The following is a 25,632-nucleotide window of genomic DNA, read 5'->3' as shown; positions in this document are numbered from 1 at the left end:
CTCACCTCGTTGCCTGGTATTCCTGATGGTCCAGGGGACCCTGAAGGTCCTGGTGAGCCCGGGGTGCCCCTCTCTCCCCTGGGTCCCACTGGGCCCATCACTGGGGTATCAGCTTTGGAGGAGTACCCCCCTCCACCAGGGGGTCCGGGGCGACCTCGCTCCCCTGGGGTACCCCTCTGACCTGGGGCACCTGGCTCACCCTGAGAGAGAGAGTGGGAGAGTGTGTCAGAAAAGAGGAGAGAAGAAGAGAGAAGAGGGGTGAGAGGTAGTGAGTTAGTTATACATCCAATCACTGAAGAGTACTGTTCGACCACCGACAGCAGTGTTTTACATTGAAGATTGAAAAGATGAACTCCTGCACAATGACACTCTTGTATCTTCCACAATCCAACTTCTATCAAACTGTTTCCACCAACCCCTCAGGGGTGCGTGCTCAGTCCCCTCCTGTACTCCCTGTTCACTCATGACTGCACGGCCAGGTACAACTCCAACACCATCATTAAGTTTGCTGATGACACAACAGTGGTAGGCCTGATCACCGACAATGACGAGACAGCCTATAGGGAGGAGGTCAGAGAGGCACTACAGAAGGTAGTGCGAACAGCCCAGTACATCACTGGGGCCAAGCTTCCTGCCACCCAGGACCTCTATACCAGGCGGTGTCAAGGCCCTACAAATTATCAAAGACTCCAGCCACCCTAGTCATAGACTGTTTTTCTGCTACCGCACGGCAAGCGGTACCGGAGCGCCAAGACTAGGTCCAAGAGGCTTCTAAACAGCTTCTACCCCGAAGCCATAAGACTCCTGAACAGCTAATCAAAGGGCTACCCAGACAATTTGCAGTGCCCGCACATGGATTCTGTACCGGTACCCCCCTGTATATAGTCTCGCTTTTTTACTTTACTGCTGCTCGTCAATTACTTATTACTTTTATCTCTTACTCTTATCCATATTTTTTTGAAACTGCGTTGTTGGTTAGGGGCCCGTATGTAAGCATTTCACTGTTGTATTTTGCGCATGTGACTAATACAATTGGATTTAAACCTATTCCTGTCAGACCCTTGAAGGAGAGTCAACAAGGGGGCAATGTCCACTTTAGATTGTAATCGGGCCCGACCCAGCCTCTAGCGTATTTCTTACTTACCTCCTTCTACACAATAAAAACACAGACACAGGATCGTATCCCAAATGGCACCCTATTCCCGATGTAGTGCACTACGTTTGACCGGGGCCCAAAGGGAATAGGGTGCAGTGTGGGATGAACAGCCTCCCAGACTCAGTAAACACACTCTGTATGGGGCCTAGCCAACACACTGTAAACAACATCCTGAGACAGACATGTGTGATTTATGTGAAACAAAGATGGCCATTATGGAGGGCTAACGTTTACACGTCACCACCGGACACTGGAGCCGACTGATGAAATAGAGAGCAGAAGAAGAGGAAGAAGAAGAGATTCTCCTCTGTAATCTGTACTACTATAGTTAAAAGCCATGACAAAGCCTTCCTGTCACAATGACAAATCACCTCATCTCATGTCTCCGCTCCCACAGTAAATAGCATTATCCAGGGGAGAGAGAATAACTATATTGGTTACTGCACTGTATCTGGTGTAGAGGACTACAGTTACTGTATCTAGTGTAGAGGACTACAGTTACTGTATCTAGTGTAGAGGACTACAGTTACTGTATCTAGTGTAGAGGACTACAGTTACTGTATCTAGTGTAGAGGACTACAGTTACTGTATCTAGTGTAGATGACTACAGTTACTGTACTGTGTCTAGTGTAGAGGACTACAGTTACTGTATCTAGTGTAGAGGACTACAGTTACCTTATCTAGTGTAGAGGACTACAGTTACTGTATCTAGTGTAGAGGACTACAGTTACTGTATCTAGTGTAGAGGACTACAGTTACCTTATCTAGTGTAGAGGACTACAGTTACTGTATCTAGTGTAGAGGACTACAGTTACCTTATCTAGTGTGGAGGACTACAGTTACTGTATCTAGTGTAGAGGACTACAGTTACTGTATCTAGTGTAGATGACTACAGTTACTGTACTGTGTCTAATGTAGAGGACTACAGTTACTGTATCTAGTGTAGAGGACTACAATAACTGTATCTAGTGTAGAGGACTACAGTTACCGTATCTAGTATAGAGGACTACAGTTACTGTATCTAGTGTAGAGGACTACAGTTACTGTTCTGTATCTAGTGTAGAGGACTACAGTTACTGTATCTAGTGTAGAGGACTACAGTTACTGTATCTAGTGTAGAGGACTACAGTTACTGTATCTAGTGTAGAGGACTACAGTTACTGTATCTAGTGTAGATGACTACAGTTACTGTACTGTGTCTAGTGTAGAGGACTACAGTTACTGTATCTAGTGTAGAGGACTACAGTTACCTTATCTAGTGTAGAGGACTACAGTTACTGTATCTAGTGTAGAGGACTACAGTTACCTTATCTAGTGTGGAGGACTACAGTTACTGTATCTAGTGTAGAGGACTACAGTTACTGTATCTAGTGTAGAGGACTACAGTTACTGTACTGTATCTAGTGTAGATGACTACAGTTACTGTACTGTATCTAGTGTAGAGGACTACAGTTACTGTATCTAGTGTAGAGGACTACAGTTACTGTATCTAGTGTAGAGGACTACAGTTACTGTACTGTATCTAGTGTAGAGGACTACAGTTACTGTATCTAGTGTATAGGACTACAATAACTGTATCTAGTGTAGAGGACTACAGTTACCTTATCTAGTGTAGAGGACTACAGTTACTGTATCTAGTGTAGAGGACTACAGTTACTGTTCTGTATCTAGTGTAGAGGACTACAGTTACTATACTGTATCTAGTGTAGAGGACTACAGTTACTGTATCTAGTGTAGATGACTACAGTTACTGTACTGTATCTAGTGTAAAGGACTACAGTTACTGTACTGTATCTAGTGTAGAGGACTACAGTTACTGCACTGTATCTAGTGTAGAGGACTACAGTTACTGTATCTAGTGTAGAGGACTACAGTTACTGTATCTAGTGTAGAGGACTACAGTTACTGTATCTAGTGTAGAGGACTACAGTTACTGTACTGTATCTAGTGTAGAGGACTACAGTTACTGTATCTAGTGTAGAGGACTACAGTCACTGTACTGTATCTAGTGTAGAGGACTACAGTTACTGTATCTAGTGTAGAGGACTACAGTTACTGTATCTAGTGTAGAGGACTACAGTTACTGTACTGTATCTAGTGTGGAGGACTACAGTTACTGTATCTAGTGTAGAGGACTACAGTTACTGTATCTAGTGTAGAGGACTACAGTTACTGTATCTAGTGTACAGGACTACAGTTACTGTATCTAGTGTAGAGGACTACAGTCACTACACTGTATCTAGTGTAGAGAATTTCAGTGTAGAGGGACAGGAGGCCTAAGTTAGTAAAATTAGGTATTGCCAGGGAAAGTAGGGTATTTGAGGTGAATGTGGACAACCATGCCAAAAGGAGCTTCATCAAGTGATGGATACGTCCCAAATGGCAACCTATCCACTTTATAGTGCACTACTTTTAAACAGGGCCCATACGGCTCTGGTTAATGGTAGTGCACTATATAGGGAATGGGTGCTATTTGGGACACAACTGATGTCTGATGACGGAGTTCAGGGAGTTTGCTGAATAAGCCAGAAATAACAGAGAGTATTCAGAACAGGATCCTGGCCAGGACTACAACCCTCAGCCCATGGACTACCCTCCCATAATACTCTTTAGTAGTGGAGGCCATATCTGAGGTAACCAGCCCACATGAATAATTACTATAGTTAACTATGGTATAAATATTGCAGTATTACTATAGTTTAGTATGGTATAAATATTGTAGTATTACTATAGTTTAGTATGGTATAAATATTGCAGTATTACTATAGTTTAGTATGGTATAAATATTGTAGTATTACTGTAGTTTAGTATGGTATAAATATTGTAGTATTACTATAGTTTAGTATGGTATACATATTGTAGTATTACTATAGTTTAGTATGGTATAAATATTGTAGTATTACTGTAGTTTAGTATGGTATAAATATTGTAGTATTACTATAGTTTAGTATGGTATACATATTGTAGTATTACTATAGTTTAGTATGGTATAAATATTGTAGTATTACTATAGTTTAGTATGGTATAAATATTGCAGTATTACTATAGTTTAGTATGGTATACATATTGTAGTATTACTATAGTTTAGTATGGTATAAATATTGTAGTATTACTGTAGTTTAGTATGGTATACATATTGTAGTATTACTATAGTTTAGTTGTCACGCCCTGACCACAGAAAGCTGTTTATTCTCTATGTTGGTTGGGACGTGATAGTGACTAGGGTGGGTCATCTAGGTGAATTGTATTTCTATGGTGGCCTGATATGGTTCCCAATCAGAGGCATCTGTTTATCGTTGTCTCTGATTGGGGATCATATTTAGGAAGCCATTTTCCCCATTGTGAGTTATGGGATCTTTTCTACAGTTAGTTGCCTGAGTGCACACCAGTAGCTTCACGTTTCGTTTGTACTTGTTTGTTTTTGTTTGATTGAGTTTAGATTTATAAAAATATGTGGAACTCTACGCACGCTGCACCTTGGTCTACTCCTTGCGACGATCGTGACATTAGTATGGTATAAATATTGTAGTAGTACTATAGTTAAGTATGGTATAAATATTGTAGTCTTACTATAGTTAAGTATGGTATAAATAGTTGTAGTCTTGCTATAGTTCAGTATGGTATAAATATTGTAGTATTACTATTGTTAAAAAACTGCAGCATTTTTGCATACTTTAATATATGGTTGTTTTTTACTATAGCGTTTTTGCAGATATTAGTATTTCCAGTTTACTATAGTATTCCTCGCATACACACGCACACACACACATGCACACACACAGCAGTGACTCTTACCTTTGTACCACATTGTCCATTGTCTCCAGGCAGACCAGGTGTTCCCTGTGAATGCAGATTAGTGAGATAACAAGGCTGCATACTCACAACACAGCTAGCTACATGTACATGAAAACCTTTAAACCATATTTACTGGAAGGCTCAGAATGCATGTTTCTGTAATGATGACAAACACCACATCAGAATAATTACTCACGTCTTTACCCGTTGCTCCATCACTGCCTGGTTCTCCCTGAGACACAGAAGGACAGAGAGAGAAGAGGGGAATAGAAAGAAGATGTTGCACCAAGACATCTCCATGACATGATTATCTATCCTGTTCTATATCTGCAGTATACGTGCTGAAACAATAGGAGCCTGTGTACTGACCTGCATTCCAGGATGACCAGGGGGTCCGGCTGGCCCAACCATCCCTGGTAGCCCTCTGTCTCCTGCCTGGCCCTTCTCACCTTGTATACTCTAGAGAGAGAGAGAGAGAAGAGAGAAGAAAGAGAGAGTGGAGAGAGGGGGGAGAGAGGAGAGAGAGACAGAGAAGAGAGAGAGGAGAGAGAGAGAGAGAGAGAAAAGAGCAAGAGAAGAGAGTGTGTGAGAGAGACAGAGAGACAGAGAAGAGAGAGAGGAGAGAGAGAGAGAGAAAAGAGCAAGAGAAGAGAGTGTGTGAGAGAGACAGAGAGACAGAAGAGAGAGCAGAGAGAGAAATAGAGAGAAAAAAGAGAGACAAATAACAGAGAGACAGTGTGATGAGTAACCTTATCTGAGAAATAACACTTACAGAACACAACGCTAACAGTCCATGTAATCATGCAGATAAACCAGGGTTTGATGCAGATGCTATGTGTTCCTTTTACATTCGAATAAAAGAGACATATTGATGGGGATAATATTTCCTCTCACCACTCCAGCTGGGCCTGCTGGGCCTGGGGGTCCCGCTGCTCCTGCAGTGCCCTACCAAAACAACGTACTGCTGTTAGCAACATATACACATTCAAACCTTATTAACAAACACACTGAATACAACAACACAAACCGTATTAACGAACACACTGAATACAACAACACAAACCTTACTAACGAACACACTGAATACAACAATACAAAACTTACTAACGAACACGCTGAATATAACAACACAAACCGTATTAACGAACACACTGAATACAACAACACAAACCGTATTAACGAACACGCTGAATATAACAACACAAACCTTATTAACGAACACACTGAATATAACAATACAAACCTTACTAACGAACACGCTGAATATAACAATACAAACCTTATTAACGAACACACTGAATACAACAACACAAACCTTATTAACGAACACACTGAATATAACAACACAAACCGTATTAACGAACACGCTGAATATAACAATACAAACCTTATTAACGAACACACTGAATACAACAACACAAACCGTATTAACGAACACGCTGAATATAACAACACAAACCTTATTAACGAACACACTGAATACAACAACACAAACCGTATTAACGAACACACTGAATATAACAACACAAACCTTATTAACGAACACACTGAATATAACAATACAAACCTTATTAACGAACACGCTGAATATAACAATACAAACCTTATTAACGAACACACTGAATACAACAACACAAACCTTATTAACGAACACACTGAATACAACAATACAAACCTTATTAACGAACACACTGAATACAACAATACAAACCTTACTAACGAACACACTGAATACAACAACACAAACCTTATTAACGAACACACTGAATACAACAACACAAACCTTATTAACGAACACACTGAATACAACAACACAAACCTTATTAACAAACACACTGAATACAACAATACAAACCTTATTAACGAACACACTGAATACAACAATACAAACCTTATTAACGAATACACTGAATACAACAACACAAACCTTATTAACGAACACATTGAATATAACACAAACCAAGAGGCATATACAGTCACCTACAAAACAATTGGCACCATTGATAAAGATGAGCAAAAAAGACTATGAAATACAGTGCCTTGCGAAAGTATTCGGCCCCCTTGAACTTTGCGACCTTTTGCCACATTTCAGGCTTCAAACATAAAGATATAAAACTGTATTTTTTTGTGAAGAATCAACAAAAAGTGGGACACAATCATGAAGTGGAACGACATTTATTGGATATTTCAAACTTTTTTAACAAATCAAAAACTGAAAAATTGGGCGTGCAAAATTATTCAGCCCCCTTAAGTTAATACTTTGTAGCGCCACCTTTTGCTGCGATTACAGCTGTAAGTCGCTTGGGGTATGTCTTTATCAGTTTTGCACATCGAGAGACTGAAATTTTTTCCCATTCCTTCTTGCAAAACAGCTCGAGCTCAGTGAGGTTGGATGGAGAGCATTTGTGAACAGCAGTTTTCAGTTCTTTCCACAGATTCTCGATTGGATTCAGATCTGGACTTTGACTTGGCCATTCTAACACCTGGATATGTTTATTTTTGAACCATTCCATTGTAGATTTTGCTTTATGTTTTGGATCATTGTCTTGTTGGAAGACAAATCTCCGTCCCAGTCTCAGGTCTTTTGCAGACTCCATCAGGTTTTCTTCCAGAATGGTCCTGTATTTGGCTCCATCCATCTTCCCATCAATTTTAACCATCTTCCCTGTCCCTGCTGAAGAAAAGCAGGCTCAAACCATGATGCTGCCACCACCATGTTTGACAGTGGGGATGGTGTGTTCAGGGTGATGAGCTGTGTTGCTTTTACGCCAAACATAACGTTTTGCATTGTTGCCAAAAAGTTCAATTTTGGTTTCATCTGACCAGAGCACCTTCTTCCACATGTTTGGTGTGTCTCCCAGGTGGCTTGTGGCAAACTTTAAACGACACTTTTTATGGATATCTTTAAGAAATGGCTTTCTTCTTGCCACTCTTCCATAAAGGCCAGATTTGTGCAATATACGACTGATTGTTGTCCCATGGACAGAGTCTCCCACCTCAGCTGTAGATCTCTGCAGTTCATCCAGAGTGACCATGGGCCTCTTGGCTGCATCTCTGATCAGTCTTCTCCTTGTATGAGCTGAAAGTTTAGAGGGACGGCCAGGTCTTGGTAGATTTGCAGTGGTCTGATACTCCTTCCATTTCAATATTATCGCTTGCACAGTGCTCCTTGGGATGTTTAAAGCTTGGGAAAAAATGTTGTATCCAAATCCGGCTTTAAACTTCTTCACAACAGTATCTCGGACCTGCCTGGTGTGTTCCTTGTTCTTCATGATGCTCTCTGCGCTTTTAACGGACCTCTGAGACTATCACAGTGCAGGTGCATTTATACGGAGACTTGATTACACACAGGTGGATTGTATTTATCATCATTAGTCATTTAGGTCAACATTGGATCATTCAGAGATCCTCACTGAACTTCCGAAGAGAGTTTGCTGCACTGATAGTAAAGGGGCTGAATAATTTTGCACGCCCAATTTTTCAGTTTTTGATTTGTTAAAAAAGTTTGAAATATCCAATAAATGTCGTTCCACTTCATGATTGTGTCCCACTTGTTGTTGATTCTTCACAAAAAATACAGTTTTATATCTTTATGTTTGAAGCCTGAAATGTGGCAAAAGGTCGCAAAGTTCAAGGGGGCCGAATACTTTCGCAATGCACTGTAAATAATACAAATACTGAGCTATATTGAATGCCCCCCAAAAAGGACACTTATATTGTTTTATACCAATACAATTGCTCAGAGAAAGAGATTTTGTTTACCAAGTCATCATTTTTTCTCTAAAAAAGGTAGCTATCAAAATGATTGACCCCCCTGTTTCCAATACATTGGGTACCCTCCCCTTGGTAGGAAAACAACACTGAGCATTTTTCTATGTTTTAGGAGATTCTAGAACACACTGGGAGGGATCTCAGAATCTTCCTCTATACAGAATCTTTCCAGATCCTTGATATCCTTTGGTCCGAATTTTCAGCGTTTTTGGTAAAATAACGTTTATTAATTAAGGAATTAGGAAAATATGAATAACATTCCACCCAGGAGGCCACTAGAGGGGGATTTTCTCTTTTGACTGCAAAAGTAGAATGTTAAAAGATTATTTTATTTTGTTTGATTTTATTGAAAATAATCTTTAGGGGTGCCAATAATTAATAATTGTATTTTATATTACTTGTTAAACAAAGTCTCTTTCTCTGAGCAATTGTACTAGCTAGTGTAACATAATTACATTTGAACATGTTTGTGAGCAGACAATAGAACTCATTATTTGTATTATTTATTCACTATTTATTTTTTTGCTCATCATTATCAAGGTGGCAATAATTCTGGAGGTGACTGTAGGTGAGAGGTTAAAGTTCATGTACTCACAAGGTGTCCTGGGGGACCGGGTCGACCCTGAGGCCCTGGGGTTCCAGCATCACCCTGCAAGAGGTCAAAGGTTGCTCTCAGTTTGACACATATTGTGACAAAATCCTTCATTCAATTGGTGTTGTCATTCAAAATTGTTCTCATTCACTCATTCCATATGAACATCATTCAAACACCAAACAACATGAATTGAGCAGGTGCATGCAACATGTGGTTTGACTTGCCTCAAGTCCTGGTCTACCAGTTGACCCCGGTGGACCAACAGGCCCAGCATCACCCTGAAGAGAGGAGGAAGAGAGAGGGAGAGGGGTGAGTACCAGTATCCATAAGAATGTGCTAATAATCTGTATTGGTGTTCTGTATGGTAGCAGGCATCAGACAGACAAGCTGAGAAGAGTAGCGTGTGTGTGTGTGTGTGTGTGTGTGTGTGTGCGTGCGCACGTGTGTGGTCAACTCACCTTCTGTCCAGGGAAGCCAACATGTCCATGCTTCCCTTTGAAACCCTGAGAGCAGAGAGGGCTCAAAGATAAACACAACACACATCGCATCTCACACACAGCTTTCAACATGACACACATCACAAAACACGCAGTTATCAAAACAAATCACTTTGAAATCTCACACTGATTTGAATACCTGCCCTCTCAAAGGCCCCACACAGAAACACTGACATAGACAGAAAGTAGCATGATTGAAACAAAAGGCCCTCTTTCCTTTCCTCATTGTTTTGAACTGTGTGAGACATTTGTTTTACTTTGCAAAAACAATAAGGTATATTTATCATACCAAAAGTAAACATTGTGCAGAACAGATCAGCTGTGTCAGTCAGAACCCAATAGTTCTGGCCAACTTTCTTAGAGCAACTCATACCAGGAGGGCTGATAAGACCCGTGAACTCTTCCTATGGAAACATGGGCAGCTGATTGGCACATACAGTAAGCTCTGTGACATACGTGCGTAAACTGGTATGTGAGGTGACATCAGTGGGTGATGTTTGATAGATGAACAGATACAAGTCACCTGCTCCATTTGGGCTCATTGTGAATGTGGTGATTCACACACTGATGACAAGTCAGTGATGTCACATAAGTGATGTCACAGCAGTGACGTCCATCTAACAGTATGTGATATGAGACAAGGTCCCGGTTGGGGGGAGACGGGGTCCCTTTTTTCAGAAGGGGTAGAGGTCACTGAGATCATATGTAGGGTTCCTGTAAAGGTCAAATGGCACTTACTGGCATTCCTTTATGTCCTGCCGCCCCTGGAAGCCCTGGCTCTCCCTGGGAGAGTGAGAAAGCGAGAAAGCGAGAGAGGGAGAGAGAGAAATAAAGAGAGGGAGAGAGCGAAAGAGGGGGGGGGTCAATTCAACACATCCATAGACTAACTATACTATCTACAGTATCGTGTAGTATGTCTGAATCTTCTCTTACCCTCATCCCTGGTTTCCCATCTTTACCATCCAATCCCTCAAATCCAGGAGGTCCCTTTGGACACACAGGAAGGAAGGCAGTGAGGTGAGAGCATTCTTTAAATTTTTAAGGCTTGGGGGCAGTATTCGGAAGTTTGGATGAATGAGGTGCCCAAAGTAAACAGCCTGTTACTCAGGCCCAGAAGCGGGGATATTTATATGCATGGTAGTATTGGATAGAAAACACTCTAAAGTTTCTAAAACTGTTAAAATAATATCTGTGAGTATAACAGAACCGATTTGGCACGTGAAACCCCGAGGACAATCCATCCAGGATTCTTTTTTTGAGGTCATTGGACTTTTCAATGCTTTTCTATGGGAAAGTCTGCAGTTCCCCTGGCTTCCACTAGATGTCAACAGTCTTTAGAAATTGTTTCATGCTTGTTTTTTGAAAAATGAAGAAGAATTGGTATTGTTTCGACGTGTCCCTCAGAGGGACTCTAGTCTTTTGGCGCGTGAATGAGTGCGCGCTCCTCGTTCTTTTTCTCCGGTATTGAACACAGTATATTCCGTCTTAAATTTGATTGATTATTTACACATTAGGGTACTTGAGGTTGGATTAGAAACGTTGTTTGAATTGTTTGGGCGAAGTTTACAGGTAACCTTTTAGATTCCTTTGTAGGCATGTTGGGCAAGTTGGAACAGGTAGATTTCTGAATCCAAATAAACTGACATTTCTGGGATATTAAGGACTTTATCGAACAAATCGACCATTCATTGTGTAACTGGGACCCTTTGGATTGCAAAAAGAGGAAGATCTTCAAAGGTAAGTTATTTATTTTTTCACAATTTTTGAGTTTTGTGACACCTGTGCAGGTTATGAATTCATGTTAATGCAGGAAGTGGGTGAGGCGCTGCCCTCAGACAATCAAATGCTATGCTTTCACCGTAAATCCTAAATTGGACAAAGTGGTTCGATTACCAAGATTCTAAGCTAAAGAATGGTGTATAACACCTGTATTTCTATGAAGGTTTAATATTACTACTTTTGTATTTTGAATTTCGCGCTCTACAATTTCCCCAGATGTTGTCGAGGTGGGACGCTAGCGTCCCAATGATCCGAAGAAGTTAAAACCCATCGTCCATGACATTGTACAAAATATATATATCTCGTGATAACGTACACTGACGCACAGACACACTCACCTGCAAGCCAGGAGACCCAGAAGAACCTGGAGGTCCAGATGGGCCCTGTGGACCTTGTGCTCCATCGTTACCCTGAGAGAGAGAGACACAGAGGGAGAGAGAAAGAGAGAGACAGAGCGAGAGAGAGAGCGAGAGAGAGAGAGAAAGACAGAGAGCGAGACACACGGATGGAGAGAGACACAGAGGGAGAGAGACACACAGAGAGAGAGTGAGACACACACAGAGAGAGAGAGAGAGAGAGAAGAGAGAGAGAGAGAGAGAGAGAGAAAGAGAGAGAGAGAAATAAATAACATTATCCTTACCATTAAGTAGAAACATAAATATTAAAAACAAGTATTATAAGCTGCTCTACCTTGTCAGCCTTGGGTCCAGGTGGTCCTTCTCTTCCTTGTTTCCCAGGGGGACCAGGGGGGCCCTACAAAGTTAACATTTAGTATCAATAGGTAAGTGATGGGGCACATCACATGCCAATAGATATTTAACTAAGATATTTAACTAAGCCATGAAGTAGATGAGATGAATCTTTCACTTACCGGTGTCCCTGGGAAGCCTGGTTGCCCTTGGGAGCCCTACAAATAATGAGAGAACACATCGGTCTGTGTGTGTGTGTTGTTTGAACACACATTTGGAATGTACCGTATATTTCGAATACATATTTCATTGTAATATACCTGATCTCCTTTTGGTCCGTCGGACCCTGCCAGTCCAGCCTCTCCTTTGGGTCCCTGTGGATAAAGAGAGTGCAATTATGCTTTTTAGTCCTAAAGATGCAGGTTATGGATGATAGGTTATAGGGACGAGGGATAAAGATGTGGGGATGGAGGGGATGAGGTTATGGATGATAGGTTATAGGGGCGAGGGATAAAGATGTGGGGATGGAGGGGATGAGGTTATGGATGATAGGTTATAGGGACGAGGGATAAAGATGTGGGGATGGAGGGGATGAGGTTATGGATGATAGGTTATAGGGACGAGGGATAAAGATGTGGGGATGGAGGGGATGAGGTTATGGATGATACGTTATAGGGACGAGGGATAAAGATAGGGGATGATATTATGGATGACAGGTTATAGGGACAAGGGATAAAGATGTGGGGATAGAGGGGATGAGGTTATGGATGATAGGTTATAGGGACGAGGGATGACGGGGATGAGGGGATGAGGTTACGGACCGTGACTCCAGCCTGTCCCTGGTATCCTGGGTTGCCTGGTGGACCCTGCAGGAGAGAGGAAGGGAGTAAGACATAATCTCACACTCACTGAAGTAATGAAATAGAACCCACCAGATGCATAGTTATCAACTCACTATGTCATCTGCTACAGCTATTCTGTTCAAATGCCGGAGGTTTCTTAGACTATTCAAATGAGGGGAAAACACATCAATGTTCAATATATGACAACTGTGTAAGTCAATGTTTACCGATTCTCCCTTCGTTCCTGCAGCCCCTGGGGTCCCCCGCTCACCTTTCAGGCCCTGTCAATCAATCAATCAAGTCAAAATCCATCCATCCATCCATCTATCCATCCATCTTTCCACCAATCAGCAAAGCAGCCAATATGTTCCCAATATGTTCATTCATGTAAACGTGATGAAACAAGTTGTTGTGTCTTACAGGAAGTCCAGGGGGTCCCATAGAACCTGGGTATCCATTAGTCCCTGAAGAGCCCTGAGAGTGACCATAAAGATTTAGAAATTAAAGTAAAAACATATCTTTATCTGTCATGTATTAAAATGTATCTATCATGTATTGATGAGGAGAGATGTCACTCACCATTTCACCTTTAACACCTGGTGGTCCTGCTGCCCCTCTCTCACCTTGCTGACCCTGGGTATGGAGAGGGAGAAGAGAGGTATGGAGAGAGATGAGAGAAGAGGAGAGGAAAGGAGAAGAGAAGAGAGGTATGAAGAGAGAGGAGAGGAGAGAGGTATGGAGAGAGAGGAGAGGAGAGAGGTATGGAGAGAAGGAGGTGAGGAGAGAGGTATTGAGAAGGTGAGGGAGAGAGGTATGGAGAGAAGGAGGTGAGGAGAGAGGTATGGAGATAAGGAGGTGAGGAGAGAGGTATGGAGAGAGAGAAGGTGAGGGAGAGAGAGGAGATGAGGAGAGAGGTAGGGAGAGAGAGGAGATGAGGAGAGAGGTATGGAGAGAGAGGAGATGAGGAGAGATAGGAGAGAGGATGGAGGTATGGAGAGAGAGAGACGAGGGAGAGAGGAGATGAGAGAGGTATGGAGAGAGAGGAGAGAGAGAGAGGAGACGAGATGGAGAGAGGATGAGGAGAGAGGTATGGATAGAGAGGTGATGAGGAGAGAGGTATGGATGGAGAGAGGAGATGAGGAGAGAGGTATGGAGAGAGAGGAGATGAGGGAGAGAGGTATGGGAGAGAGAGGAGGTGAGAGAGAGAGGTATGGAGAGAGAGGAGATGAGGAGAGAGGTATGGAGAGAGAGGAGATGAGATGAGAGAGAGGTATGGAGAGAGAGGAGGTTAGGAGAGAGTTATGAGAGAGAGGAGATGAGGAGAGAGGTATGGAGAGGAGAGAGAGGAGGAGGTGGAGAGAGAGGAGAGAGAGAGGTATGGAGAGAGAGGAGGTTAGGAGAGAGGTATGGAGAGAGAGGAGATGAGGAGAGAGGTATGGAGAGAGAGGAGATGAGGAGAGAGGTATGGAGAGAGAGGAGGTGAGGAGAGAGTTATGGAGAGAGAGGAGATGAGGAGAGAGGTATGGAGAGAGAGGAGATGAGGAGAGAGGTATGGAGAGAGAGATGGAGGTTAGGGAGAGAGTTATGGAGAGGTAGAGAGAGAGGAGGTGAGGAGAGAGGTATGGAGAGAGAGGAGGTGAGGAGAGAGGTATGGAGAGAGGAGAGAGAAGGTGAGTTAGAGAGAGGTATGGAGAGAGAGAGAGAGGAGGTGAGTTAGAGAGAGGTATGGAGAGAGAGAGAGAAGGTGAGTTGGAGAGAGAGGAGGTGAGAGAGGTATGGAGAGAGAGAGAGAAGGTGAGTTGGAGAGAGAGGAGGTGAGAGAGGTATGGAGAGAGAGGAGATGAGGAGAGAGGTATGGAGAGAGAGGAGGTTAGGAGAGAGTTATGGAGAGAGAGGAGATGAGGAGAGAGGTATGGAGAGAGAGGAGGTTAGGAGAGAGTTATGGAGAGAGAGGAGATGAGGAGAGAGGTATGGAGAGAGAGGAGGTGAGGAGAGAGGTATGGAGAGAGAGGAGAAGGTGAGTTAGAGAGATGAGGAAAAATTTGAGGAAAAGACAGATAATAATAAATGAGAGGGGGAAAAAAAGGAAAAAATGTCACTTGAAAAGAAAGACAAAATTAAGTGGAGTCTGGTGAGGGGAAGACGGCTCACAATAATGTCTGGAATGGAGCAAATGGAATGGCACATATTAACCATGTGTCCAGAATCTTTCTATCTGTCACCCCCCTCTCTCTGCCCCTTTCTATCTGTCATCCCCCTCTCTCAGCCCCTTTCTATCTGTCATCCCCCTCTCTCAGCCCCTTTCTATCTGTCACCCCCTCTCTCAGCCCCTATCTATCTGTTCCCCCCCTTTATCAGCCCCTTTCAATCTGTCACCCCCTCTCTCAGCCCCTTTCTATCTGTCCCCCTCTCTCAGCCCCTTTCTATTTGTCGTCCCCCTCTCTCAACCCCTTTCTATCTGTCACCTCCCTCTCTCAGCCCCTTTCTATTTGTCATCCCCCTCTCGCAGCCCCTTTCTATCTGTCGTCCCCCTCTCTCAGCCCTTTTCTATCTCTCACCCCCTCTCTCAGCCCCTTTCTATCTGTCGTCCCCCTCTCTCAACCCCTTTCTATCTGTCACCTCCCTCTCTCAGCCCCTTTCTATTTGTCATCCCCCTCTCTCAGCCCCTTTCTATCTCTCACCCCCTCTCTCAGCCCCTTTCTATCTGTCACCCCCTCTCTCAGCCCTCTTCTATCTGTCATCCCCTTTCTCACCCCTTTCTATCTGTCACCCTCTTTCTATCTGTCATCCCCTTCTCTCAGCCCCTTTCTATCTCTCACCCCCTCTCTCAGCCCCTTTCTATCTGTCACCCCCTCTCTCAGCCCTCTTCTATCTGTCATCCCCTTTCTCACCCCTTTCTATCTGTCACCCTCTTTCTATCTGTCATCCCCTTCTCTCAGCCCCTTTCTATCTCTCACCCCCTCTCGTAGCCCCTTTCTATCTGTCACCCCTCTCTCAGCCCCTTTCTATTTGTCACCCCCTCTCTCAGACCCTTTCTATCTGTCACCCCCTCTCTCAGCCCCTTTCTATCTGTCATCCCCTCTCTCAGCCCCTTTCTATCTCTCGTCCCCCTCTCTCAGCCCCTTTCTATGTCACCCCATCTCTCAGCCCCTTTCTATCTCCCAGCCCCTTTCTATCTGTCATCCCCCTCTCTCAGCCGCTTTCTATCTCTCAGCCCCTTTCTATCTGTCAACCCCTCTCTCAGCCCCTTTCTATCTGTCATCCCCTCTCTCAGCCCCTTTCTATCTGTCGTCCCCCCTCTCTCTCAGCCACTTTCTATCTGTCACCCCCCTCTCAGCCCCTTTCTATCTGTCACCCCCTCTCTCAGCCCCTTTCTATCTGCCACCCCCTTTCTCAGCCCCTTTCTATCTGTCACCCCCAGCCTCTCTCTATCTTCCTTCCTTCCATCTCTCTCTCTCCCTCTCCTATTCTCTAAGACTACTAACAGCACAAAGCCATTAAAATCCCTGTTATAGATTCAGTTGAATATCTTATCAATGTAGCGGAGTTTCATTACGATGAAAAATCCATCTTTCACAGCTGCTACTATTTAATCAGATAAAATTCAACAGAACGGAGCGTGGCAGAGATACACACACACACACACACCCACACACACACACACACACACACACACACACACACACACACACACACACACACCCCGACTCCCCCCCCCCCCCCACCCCACGACACACACACACACACACACACACACACACACACACACACACCCCCGACTCCCCTCCACCCCCCCCCCCTCCCCCCCCGACACACACACATACACACACTTGGAATTAAACACTCCCTAACGTTTTAAAACAGATTCCTTGCTGGAATCAACCATTGCAACTTCCATTCTGCTAAAAGAATGGAATGACATCAGGGGGATTGGTGTGCTGTCTGCATGGCACTACCACTCTCCATCACTTTCACAGAGGAAATAATTGATGAACAGGCGAGACAATAGAATTGTCCTCATCTGAAATAACTTTCATTAAAAAGCTGGAGAGATGGAGATAGCAGGAAGATTCACGTTCAGTGGTGATGGTGTTTCAAAGTAGAAGAGAGATATGGAGAGAGAAAGAGTGAGAGAGAGGAGTATGTAGTATAGGTGTAGTATAGGCAGGTGTAGTATAGGTGTAGTATGGGTAGGTGTAGTGTAGGTGGGGGTAGTATAAGTAGGTGTAGTAGAGATAGGTGTAGTATAGGTAGGTGTAGTATAGGTGAATATAGGTGTAGTATAGGTGTAGCATAGATGTCGTATAGGTAGGTGTAGTGTAGGCAGGTGTAGTAAAGATAGTATAGGTGTAGTACAGGTGTAGTATATGTGCAGTATAGGTGTAGTATGGGTGTAGTATATGTGTATCACATGTGTGGTATAGGTGTAGTATAGGTGTAGTATGGGTGTAGTATGGGTGTAGTATATGTGTATCATATGTGTGGTATAGGTGTAGTATATGTATGATATATGTGTAGTATATGTGTTGTATAGGTGTAGTATAGGTGTAGTAAATGTGTAGTATATGTGTGGTATAGGTGTAGTATAGGTGTAGTATATGTGCGTATAGGTGTAGTATAGGTGTAGTATGGGTGTAGTATATGCATTATATATGTGTGGTATAGGTGTGGTATAGGTGTAGTATAGGTGTAGTATGGGTGTAGTGTATGTGTAGTAAATGTGTAGTATATGTGTAGTATAGGTGTAGTATATGTGTAGTATAGGTGTAGTGTAGGTGTAGTATAGGTGTAGTATAGATGCAGTATAGGTGTAGTATATGTGTAGTATATGTGTAGTATAGGTGTAGTATATGTGTAGTATTGGTGTAGTATATGAGTAGTATAGGTGTAGTATAGGTAGGTGCTGTATAGGTTAATATAGTCATAGTATAGGTAGGTGTAGTATAGGTGAATATAGTCATAGTATAGGTAGGTGTAGTATAGGTGTAGTATAGGTAGGTGTAGTATAGGTGAATATAGTCATAGTATAGGTAGGTGTAGTATAGGTGTAGTATAGGTAGGTGTAGTATAGGTGAATATAGTCATAGTATAGGTAGGTGCTGTATAGGTGTAGTATAGGTAGGTGTAGTATAGGTGAATATAGTCATTGTATAGGTAGGTGTGGTCTAGGTGTAGTATAGGTAGCTGTAGCATAGGTGTAGTAGAGGTGAATATAGGTGTAGTATAGGTAGATGCAGTATAGGTGTAGTATAGGTAGGTGTAGTATAGGTGAATATAGGTGTAGTATAGGTGAATATAGGTGTAGTATAGGTAGGTCCAGTACAGGTAGGTGTAGTATAGGTGAATATAGGTGTAGTATAGGTAGGTCCAGTACAGGTAGGTGTAGTATAGGTGAATATAGGTGTAGTATAGGTAGGTCCAGTACAGGTAGGTGTAGCATAGGTGAATATAGTTGTAGTATAGGTAGGTTCAGTACAGGTAGGTGTAGTATAGGTGAATATAGTCATAGTATAGGTAGGTGTGGTCTAGGTGTAGTATAGGTAGCTGTAGCATAGGTGTAGTATAGGTGAATATAGGTGTAGTATAGGTAGGTCCAGTACAGGTAGGTGTAGTATAGGTGAATATAGGTGTAGTATAGTTGCAGTACACTGTATGTGTAGTATAGGTGTAGTATAGGTATAGTGATTGTGTAGTATATGTATAGTAGCGGTGTAGTATAAACATAGTATATGTGTAGTATAGGTGTGGTAAACTGCATGTGCAGTATCGGTGTAGTATTTGTGTAGTCTAGGTGTAGTATACTTTATGTGTAGTATAGGTTTAGCATTTTTGTTGTATAGGTGTAATATATGTGTAGTATATTTGTGGTATTGGTATATTACAGACGTAGTAAATGTGTAGCATATGTGTAGTGGAGGTGTAGTGATGGTGTAGTATCGGTGTAGTATATGTGCAGTATAGATACGTGAAGTATAGGTGTAGTATAGGTGCAATTTACATCTAGTGTAAGTCTAGTATAGGTGTAGTATATGTGCACTATACTCTATGTGCAGTATAGGTGTAGTGTTGGTGTTGTATAGGTGTAGTGTATGTATAGTAAACTCACAGGTAGTCCAGATGAGCCTTGAGGACCAGGAAAACCAGGAGGACCCTGTAGAGGAGAAACAGGCAATGAGGTGGGCATCTAAAACAACGGTTCTGAGCTCTGATATGTTACCCATTAGGGTTGTAGACACTGGATTGCTCCTCCAATCAAAAACGGATACTATTGCTAAAGGGATCAAAGCTGGGACCGAGAGACTCAAAAACAGTTTCTATCTCAAGACCATCAGACTGTTAAATAGCAATAGCCATCACTAGTCGGCCTCCACCCACTACCCTGCCCTGAACTTAGTCACTGTCACTAGCCGGGTACTAACAGGTTACTCAACTTTGCACCTTACAGGCTGATTGATGCCTTACGTACATCGACATGGAATCACTGGTCACTTTACATACTGTTTTACTCATTTAACATGTATATACTGTAATCTACTGTATCCTACTGTATTCTAGTCAATGCAACTCCGACATTGCTTGTCCTAATATTTAAATATTTCTTAATTCCATTCCATTTACTTTGTGATTTGTGTGTATTGTTGTGAATTGTTTGATACTCCTGCACTGTTGGAGCTACAAACACAAGCATTTCACTACACCCACAATAACATCTGATAAATATGTGTATGTGACGAATAAATTGTATTTGATTTACTTTGGACACTATAGCTAAAGGGATACTATAGTTAAAGGGTTACTAGAGCTAAAGGATACTATAGTTAGAGGGATACTATAGTTAAAGGATACTATAGTTAAAAGCTTACTATAGTTAAAGGGATACTATAGTTAAAGGATACTATAGTTAAAGGGATACTATAGTTAAAGGGATACTATAGTTAGAGGGATACTATAGTTAAAGGGATACTATAGTTAAAGGATACTATAGTTAAAGGGATACTATAGCTAAAGGGATACTATAGCTAAAGGGATACTATAGTTAAAGGATACTATAGTTAAAGGGATACTATAGCTAAAGGGATACTATTGTTAAAGGGATACTATAGTTAAAGGGATACTATAGTTAAAGGGATACTATAGATACTATAAAGGGATACTATACTATAGTTAAAGGGATACTATAGTTAAAGGGATACTATAGTTAAAGGGATACTATAGCTAAAGGGATACTATAGTTAAAGGGATACTATAGTTAAAGGGATACTATAGTTAAAGGGATACTATAGCTAAAGGGATACTATAGTTAAAGGATACTATAGCTAAAGGGATACTATAGTTAAAGGGATACTATAGCTAAAGGGATACTATAGTTAAAGGGATACTATAGTTAAAGGGATACTATAGCTAAAGGGATACTATAGTTAAAGGGATACTATAGTTAAAGGGATACTATAGTTAAAGGATACTATAGTTAAAGGGATACTATAGTTAAAGGGATACTATAGCTAAAGGGATACTATAGTTAAAGGGATACTATAGTTAAAGGATACTATAGCTAAAGGATACTATAGTTAAAGGGATACTATAGTTAAAGGGATACTATAGTTAAAGGATACTATAGTTAAAGGGATACTATAGCTAAAGGGATACTATAGCTAAAGGATACTATAGCTAAAGGATACTATAGTTAAAGGGATACTATAGTTAAAGGATACTATAGTTAAAGGGATACTATAGCTAAAGGATACTATAGTTAAAGGGATACTATAGTTAAAGGATAATATAGTTAAAGGGATACTATAGTTAATTAAAGGATACTATAGTTAAAGGGATACTATAGCTAAAGGGATACTATAGTTAAAGGGATACTATAGTTAAAGGGATACTATAGTTAAAGGGATACTATAGTTAAAGGGATACTATAGTTAAAGGGATACTATAGCTAAAGGATACTATAGCTAAAGGGATACTATAGTTAAAGGATACTATAGCTAAAGGATACTATAGCTAAAGGGATACTATAGTTAAAGGGATACTATAGTTAAAGGATAGTATAACTAAAAGGATAGTATAGCTAAAAGGATACTTATGGAAATAGTTAACGATTGATTAAATGACATCAATAACTATGTAGTTCTAGGACGCGCCACTAGAGGGCTGTAGACGTCACGTGTATAGTATCAACATGAAGTTCCTTCGTTCTGCTTGATCCCTCAATGATGAAGCTTTACAAGACACACAGGCCACGTAAACACTGTGGCCCTGATCCAGCACTGTGGAAATGCAGCCATCCTACTTGAAAATGTGTCTCTGACCTTGCATCCTTTTACCCCCTCCCTCACTGACTCTTCCCTCCCCCTCTGATCCCCCCCCTCTCCCGAATCACTGTTCTGAACATGACTGGATCGGTGAAAGCTATATACATGATGCCTTGCTTTCACCGATCCCATCGTTTTTGATACTTCCTGGATAGCTGCATCAGTGCCATTTTCTTGCTCTTTTTGGGATAGGATGTTGTACTGTGGCTCAAAATACAGTTGTTCCAGGTGTCACTAATCTCTTGGCTACTTGGGCGGCAGGTATCCCAGCAGTAAGAGAGTTGGGCCAGTAGCCAAAAGGTCGCTGGGGTGAATACCTGAGCCGAAAGGGTGAAAAATCTAGCGATGTGCCCTTGAGCAAGGCACTTGACCCTAATTTTCTCCAGGGGTGCTGTACACTACGGCTTACTGCATTTATATGACAACAGACTATTATTGTATATGGTCAGCTGATAGACACCTAGTTCTTCTTACAGACACCATGCTTTGACTCTGTTGTGCTGGCTTATAATGTCTCTACTAAACCCTTATGAAGTGTTATAATGCCCTACAATCTCTCGTGTAGAACTCACCATATTCCCTGGTACACCAGCTTGTCCCCTTTGCCCCTGAGGACCCTGGGAAATGTAGGCAGAAAGGTACTTTATGTTAGAGATTCAACACACCATAACAACGCTACTCGCTATATTTCACCACTTACACACACACACACACACACACACACACACACACACACACACACACACACACACACACACACACACACACACACACACACACACTTACCGTCTCCCCCCTTATTCCAGGTAATCCTGGTGTTCCTGGGTGGCCTGGTGATCCTGGACCGGAGCAGCCTCCATTGGCTCCATTGGTGATAGAGGTGGTCTACATAGACGAGAGGATGAACCAATTATTCAGAGTGTGTGTCTGTGAGTTGCGTGTGTTGTGGGTGTGTGTGTGTGTGTGTGAGTTGCGTGTGTTGTGAGTGTGTGTGTGTGAGTTGCATGTGTTGTGGGTGTGTGAGTTGCGTGTGTTGTGGGTGTGTGTGTGTGTGAGTTGCGTGTGTTGTGGGTGTGGGTGTGGGTGTGTGTGTGAGTTGCATGTGTTGTGGGTGTGTGTGAGTGCGTGTGTTGTGGGTGTGTGTGTGTGTTGTGGGTGTGTGAATGTAAGAGTTAGAGACAGTGTGGACATACAGGCGCCTGTGCAGCCTCCTGGCTCTGCAGTCTTTGGTTTCTGAAACACTGCAACACACAGAGAGAGGCCATGAGTACGACGGATTGGAATTTCACTCTACTTCTACCTGAATTGACTGGAACTGACAGCAGGTAAGAATAATCATGTTAAATTTCCAGGACAAAAGTGTATACACCCCTAACCACCTCACCCGCGTCCCCCTTCCCCCCCCACCCCCATGCTCCATTCCCCCTGCTTCTCACCCTCTCACAGCCGTCAGGGGCGTGGCCTATGTCTGGCTTGCCCTCGTCTCCTTTTTCTCCCTTGGTGCCAACCATGCCTGGTACCCCAGGCAAGCCCATGGAACAGTCCTCACACACCTCCTGCAGCAGAAGACATACACACACACACAGACACACACACACACACGCACGCACACACACACACACACACACAATTTATAACATGACATGTGTGCTGAATGTACACTGCATGGACACAGTTCATAGACATTTGAGTTATTTTTTATCACATTAGTACAGCTCATGCATATCAATCCAAGAGCAACACTCTAAAAGTGTCTAACTTCCAGAGTGCACCTCTCTACCTCCTCTCTTACCTCTCCTCGACTGGGGTCCTGGTCCTGAGGCAGCCTCAGATGCTGAGGGAGGGAAGGGGGAGGGGGCTATGAAAGGGGGAGAGTCAGTGAGAGAGGGGGAGAGGAGGGGGAGAGGAGAGTCAGTGAGAAAGGGGGCGAGGAGAGTCAATGAGAGAGGGGAGAGGAGGGGAGAGGAGAGTCAGTGAGAAAGGGGGAGATCAGAGGGGTAGAGGAGAGTCAGTTAGAAAGATGGGAGAGGAGGGGGAGAAAGGGGAGAGTCAGTGAGAAATGGGGGAGAGGAGGGGGAGAGGAGAGTCAGTGAGAAAGGGGGGAGGAGGGAGAGGGGAGAGGAGAGTCAATGAGAGAGGGGAGAGGAGGGGGAGAGGAGAGTCAGTGAGAAAGGGGGAGAGGAGGGGGAGAGGAGAGTCAATGAGAGAGGGGAGAGGGGGGAGAGGAGGAGAGTTAGTGAGAAAGGGGGAGATCAGAGGGGTAGAGGAGAGTCAGTTACAAAGGGGGGAGAGGAGGGGGAGAGGAGAGTCAGTGAGAAAGGGGAGAGGAGGGGAGAGGAGAGTCAGTGAGAAAGGGGGCAGATCAGAGGGGTAGAGGAGAGTCAGTTACAAAGGGGGGAGAGGAGGGGGAGAGGAGAGTCAGTGAGAAAGGGGAGAGGAGGGGGAGAGGAGAGTCAGTGACAAAGGGGGCAGATCAGAGGGGAGAGGAGAGTCAGTTGACAAAGGGGGAGAGGAGGGGGAGAGGAGAGTCAGTGAGAAAGAGGGGAGAGGAGGGGGAGAGGAGAGTCAGTGAGAGAGGGGAGAGGAGGGGGAGAGGAGAGTCAGTGAGAAAGGGGGAGAGGAGGGGGAGAGGAGAGTCAGTGAGAGAGGGGAGAGGAGGGGGAGAGGAGAGTCAGTGAGAAAGGGGGAGATCAGAGGGGAGAGGAGAGTCAGTGAGAAAGGTGGGGAGAGGAGGGGGAGAGGAGAGTCAGTGAGAAAGGGGGAGAGGAGGGGAGAGGGAGAGTCAGTGAGAAAGGGGGAGAGGAGGGGGAGAGGAGAGTCAGTGAGAAAGGGGGGAGAGGAGGGGGAGAGGAGAGTCAGTGAGAAAGGGGGAGAGGAGAGTCAATGAGAGAGGGGGATCAGAGGGGTAGAGGAGAGTCAGTGAGAGAGGGGGGGGATCAGAGGGGAGAGGAGAGTCAGTGAGAGAGGGGGATCAGAGGGGAGAGGAGAGTCAGTGAGAGAGGGGGATGATGGTGAGAGGGGGGATCAGAGGGGTAGAGGAGAGTCAGTGGGGGGGATCAGAGGGGGGATCAGAGGGGGGGGATCAGGGGAGAGGAGAGTCAGTGAGAGGGGGGGGATCAGAGGGATAGAGTGAGAGTCAGTGAGAGAGGGGACTCAGAGGGGTAGAGGAGAGTCAGTGAGAGAGGGGAGAGGAGAGTCAGTGAGAGAGAGGGGGATCAGAGAGGGAATGGAGAGTCAGTGAGAGGGGGGATCAGAGAGGGAATGGAGAGTCAGTGAGAGAGGGGGATCAGAGAGGGAATGGAGAGTCAGTGAGAGAGGGGGATCAGAGGGGGAATGGAGAGTCAGTGAGAGAGAGGGGGATCAGAGGGGGAATGGAGAGTCAGTGAGAGAGGGGGGATCAGAGAGGGAATGGAGAGTCAGTGAGAGAGGGGGGGGATAAGAAGGGGAGAGAATAGTCAGTGAGGGAAGGGGTAAAAGGATGCAAGCAGAAGTTTCCCTTAGGCACCGATCTAGGATCAGTTATCCTCCCCAAATCCTAACCTTAATCACTAAGGAGGGGCCAATGCAAAACTGATCTTAGATCAGCGTCTAGGGGAACTTCATCCTTCTACAGTAAAAATGTTGGGGTGGTATACAACTATAACGTATACGTACAATTTATTTCTGCACATTGATTGATGCAACACAGTGCAAAGTGTTGAACTGTAACACAGTGCAAACAGTGTTGAACTGCAGTATATGTGTTGAACTGCAGTACAGTGCAAAGTGTTGAACTGCAATTCAGTGTTGAACTGCAGTATAGTTCAAAGTGTTGAACTGCAGTACAGTTCAACGTTTTGAACTGCAGTAAAGTGTTGAACTGCAGTACAGTGCAAAGTATTGAACTGCAGTATAGTGCAGTGTTGAACAGTAGTACAGTGCAAAGTGTTGACCTGCAGTATAATGTTGAACTGCAGTACAGTTTAAAGTTTTGAACTGCAGTAAAGTGTTGAACTGTAGTACAGTGCAAAGTGTTGAACTGCAGTATAGTGTTGAACTGCAGTACAGTGCAGTTTGAACTGCAAACAGTGCAAACAGTGTTGAACTGCAGTACAGTGCAAAGTGTTGAACTGCATTAGAGCCCTAAGTGTTGAACTGCAATACAGTCCAAAGTGTTGAACTGCAACACAGTGCAAAGTGTTGAACTACAGTAC

The 25,632-nt window shown here is 43.4% G+C and overlaps 1 protein-coding gene across 4 annotated transcripts in view; it reads right to left on the bottom strand.

The window, feature by feature from the left end:
- Positions 1–25,632, bottom strand: part of LOC115119920 (collagen alpha-1(XVI) chain-like) — a 165,296-nt gene that overhangs the window by 3,434 nt on the left and 136,230 nt on the right. For all 4 annotated transcript variants that reach the window (XM_065020260.1, XM_065020262.1, XM_065020263.1 and 1 more), the window contains 24 exons: positions 23,232–23,297; positions 22,876–22,995; positions 22,633–22,680; positions 22,226–22,324; positions 22,012–22,056; positions 19,231–19,275; positions 13,704–13,757; positions 13,545–13,598; positions 13,352–13,405; positions 13,104–13,148; positions 12,603–12,656; positions 12,465–12,500; positions 12,284–12,346; positions 11,932–12,003; positions 10,748–10,801; positions 10,553–10,597; positions 9,776–9,820; positions 9,542–9,595; positions 9,318–9,371; positions 5,846–5,896; positions 5,321–5,410; positions 5,148–5,183; positions 4,952–4,996; positions 6–200 (listed from right to left, as the gene is read on the bottom strand). In XM_065020260.1, the coding sequence (XP_064876332.1) occupies positions 6–200; positions 4,952–4,996; positions 5,148–5,183; positions 5,321–5,410; positions 5,846–5,896; positions 9,318–9,371; positions 9,542–9,595; positions 9,776–9,820; positions 10,553–10,597; positions 10,748–10,801; positions 11,932–12,003; positions 12,284–12,346; positions 12,465–12,500; positions 12,603–12,656; positions 13,104–13,148; positions 13,352–13,405; positions 13,545–13,598; positions 13,704–13,757; positions 19,231–19,275; positions 22,012–22,056; positions 22,226–22,324; positions 22,633–22,680; positions 22,876–22,995; positions 23,232–23,297 (1,524 nt within the window). The remainder of the gene's footprint in view (positions 1–5; positions 201–4,951; positions 4,997–5,147; positions 5,184–5,320; positions 5,411–5,845; positions 5,897–9,317; positions 9,372–9,541; positions 9,596–9,775; positions 9,821–10,552; positions 10,598–10,747; positions 10,802–11,931; positions 12,004–12,283; positions 12,347–12,464; positions 12,501–12,602; positions 12,657–13,103; positions 13,149–13,351; positions 13,406–13,544; positions 13,599–13,703; positions 13,758–19,230; positions 19,276–22,011; positions 22,057–22,225; positions 22,325–22,632; positions 22,681–22,875; positions 22,996–23,231; positions 23,298–25,632) is intronic.

Source organism: Oncorhynchus nerka, linkage group LG7 (assembly GCF_034236695.1).
Source record: "Oncorhynchus nerka isolate Pitt River linkage group LG7, Oner_Uvic_2.0, whole genome shotgun sequence".
NCBI classification, from domain to species: Eukaryota; Metazoa; Chordata; class Actinopteri; order Salmoniformes; family Salmonidae; genus Oncorhynchus; species Oncorhynchus nerka.
Note: the sequence above shows the minus strand (reverse complement) of the source record. Positions and strands in the feature narration are given on the sequence as shown.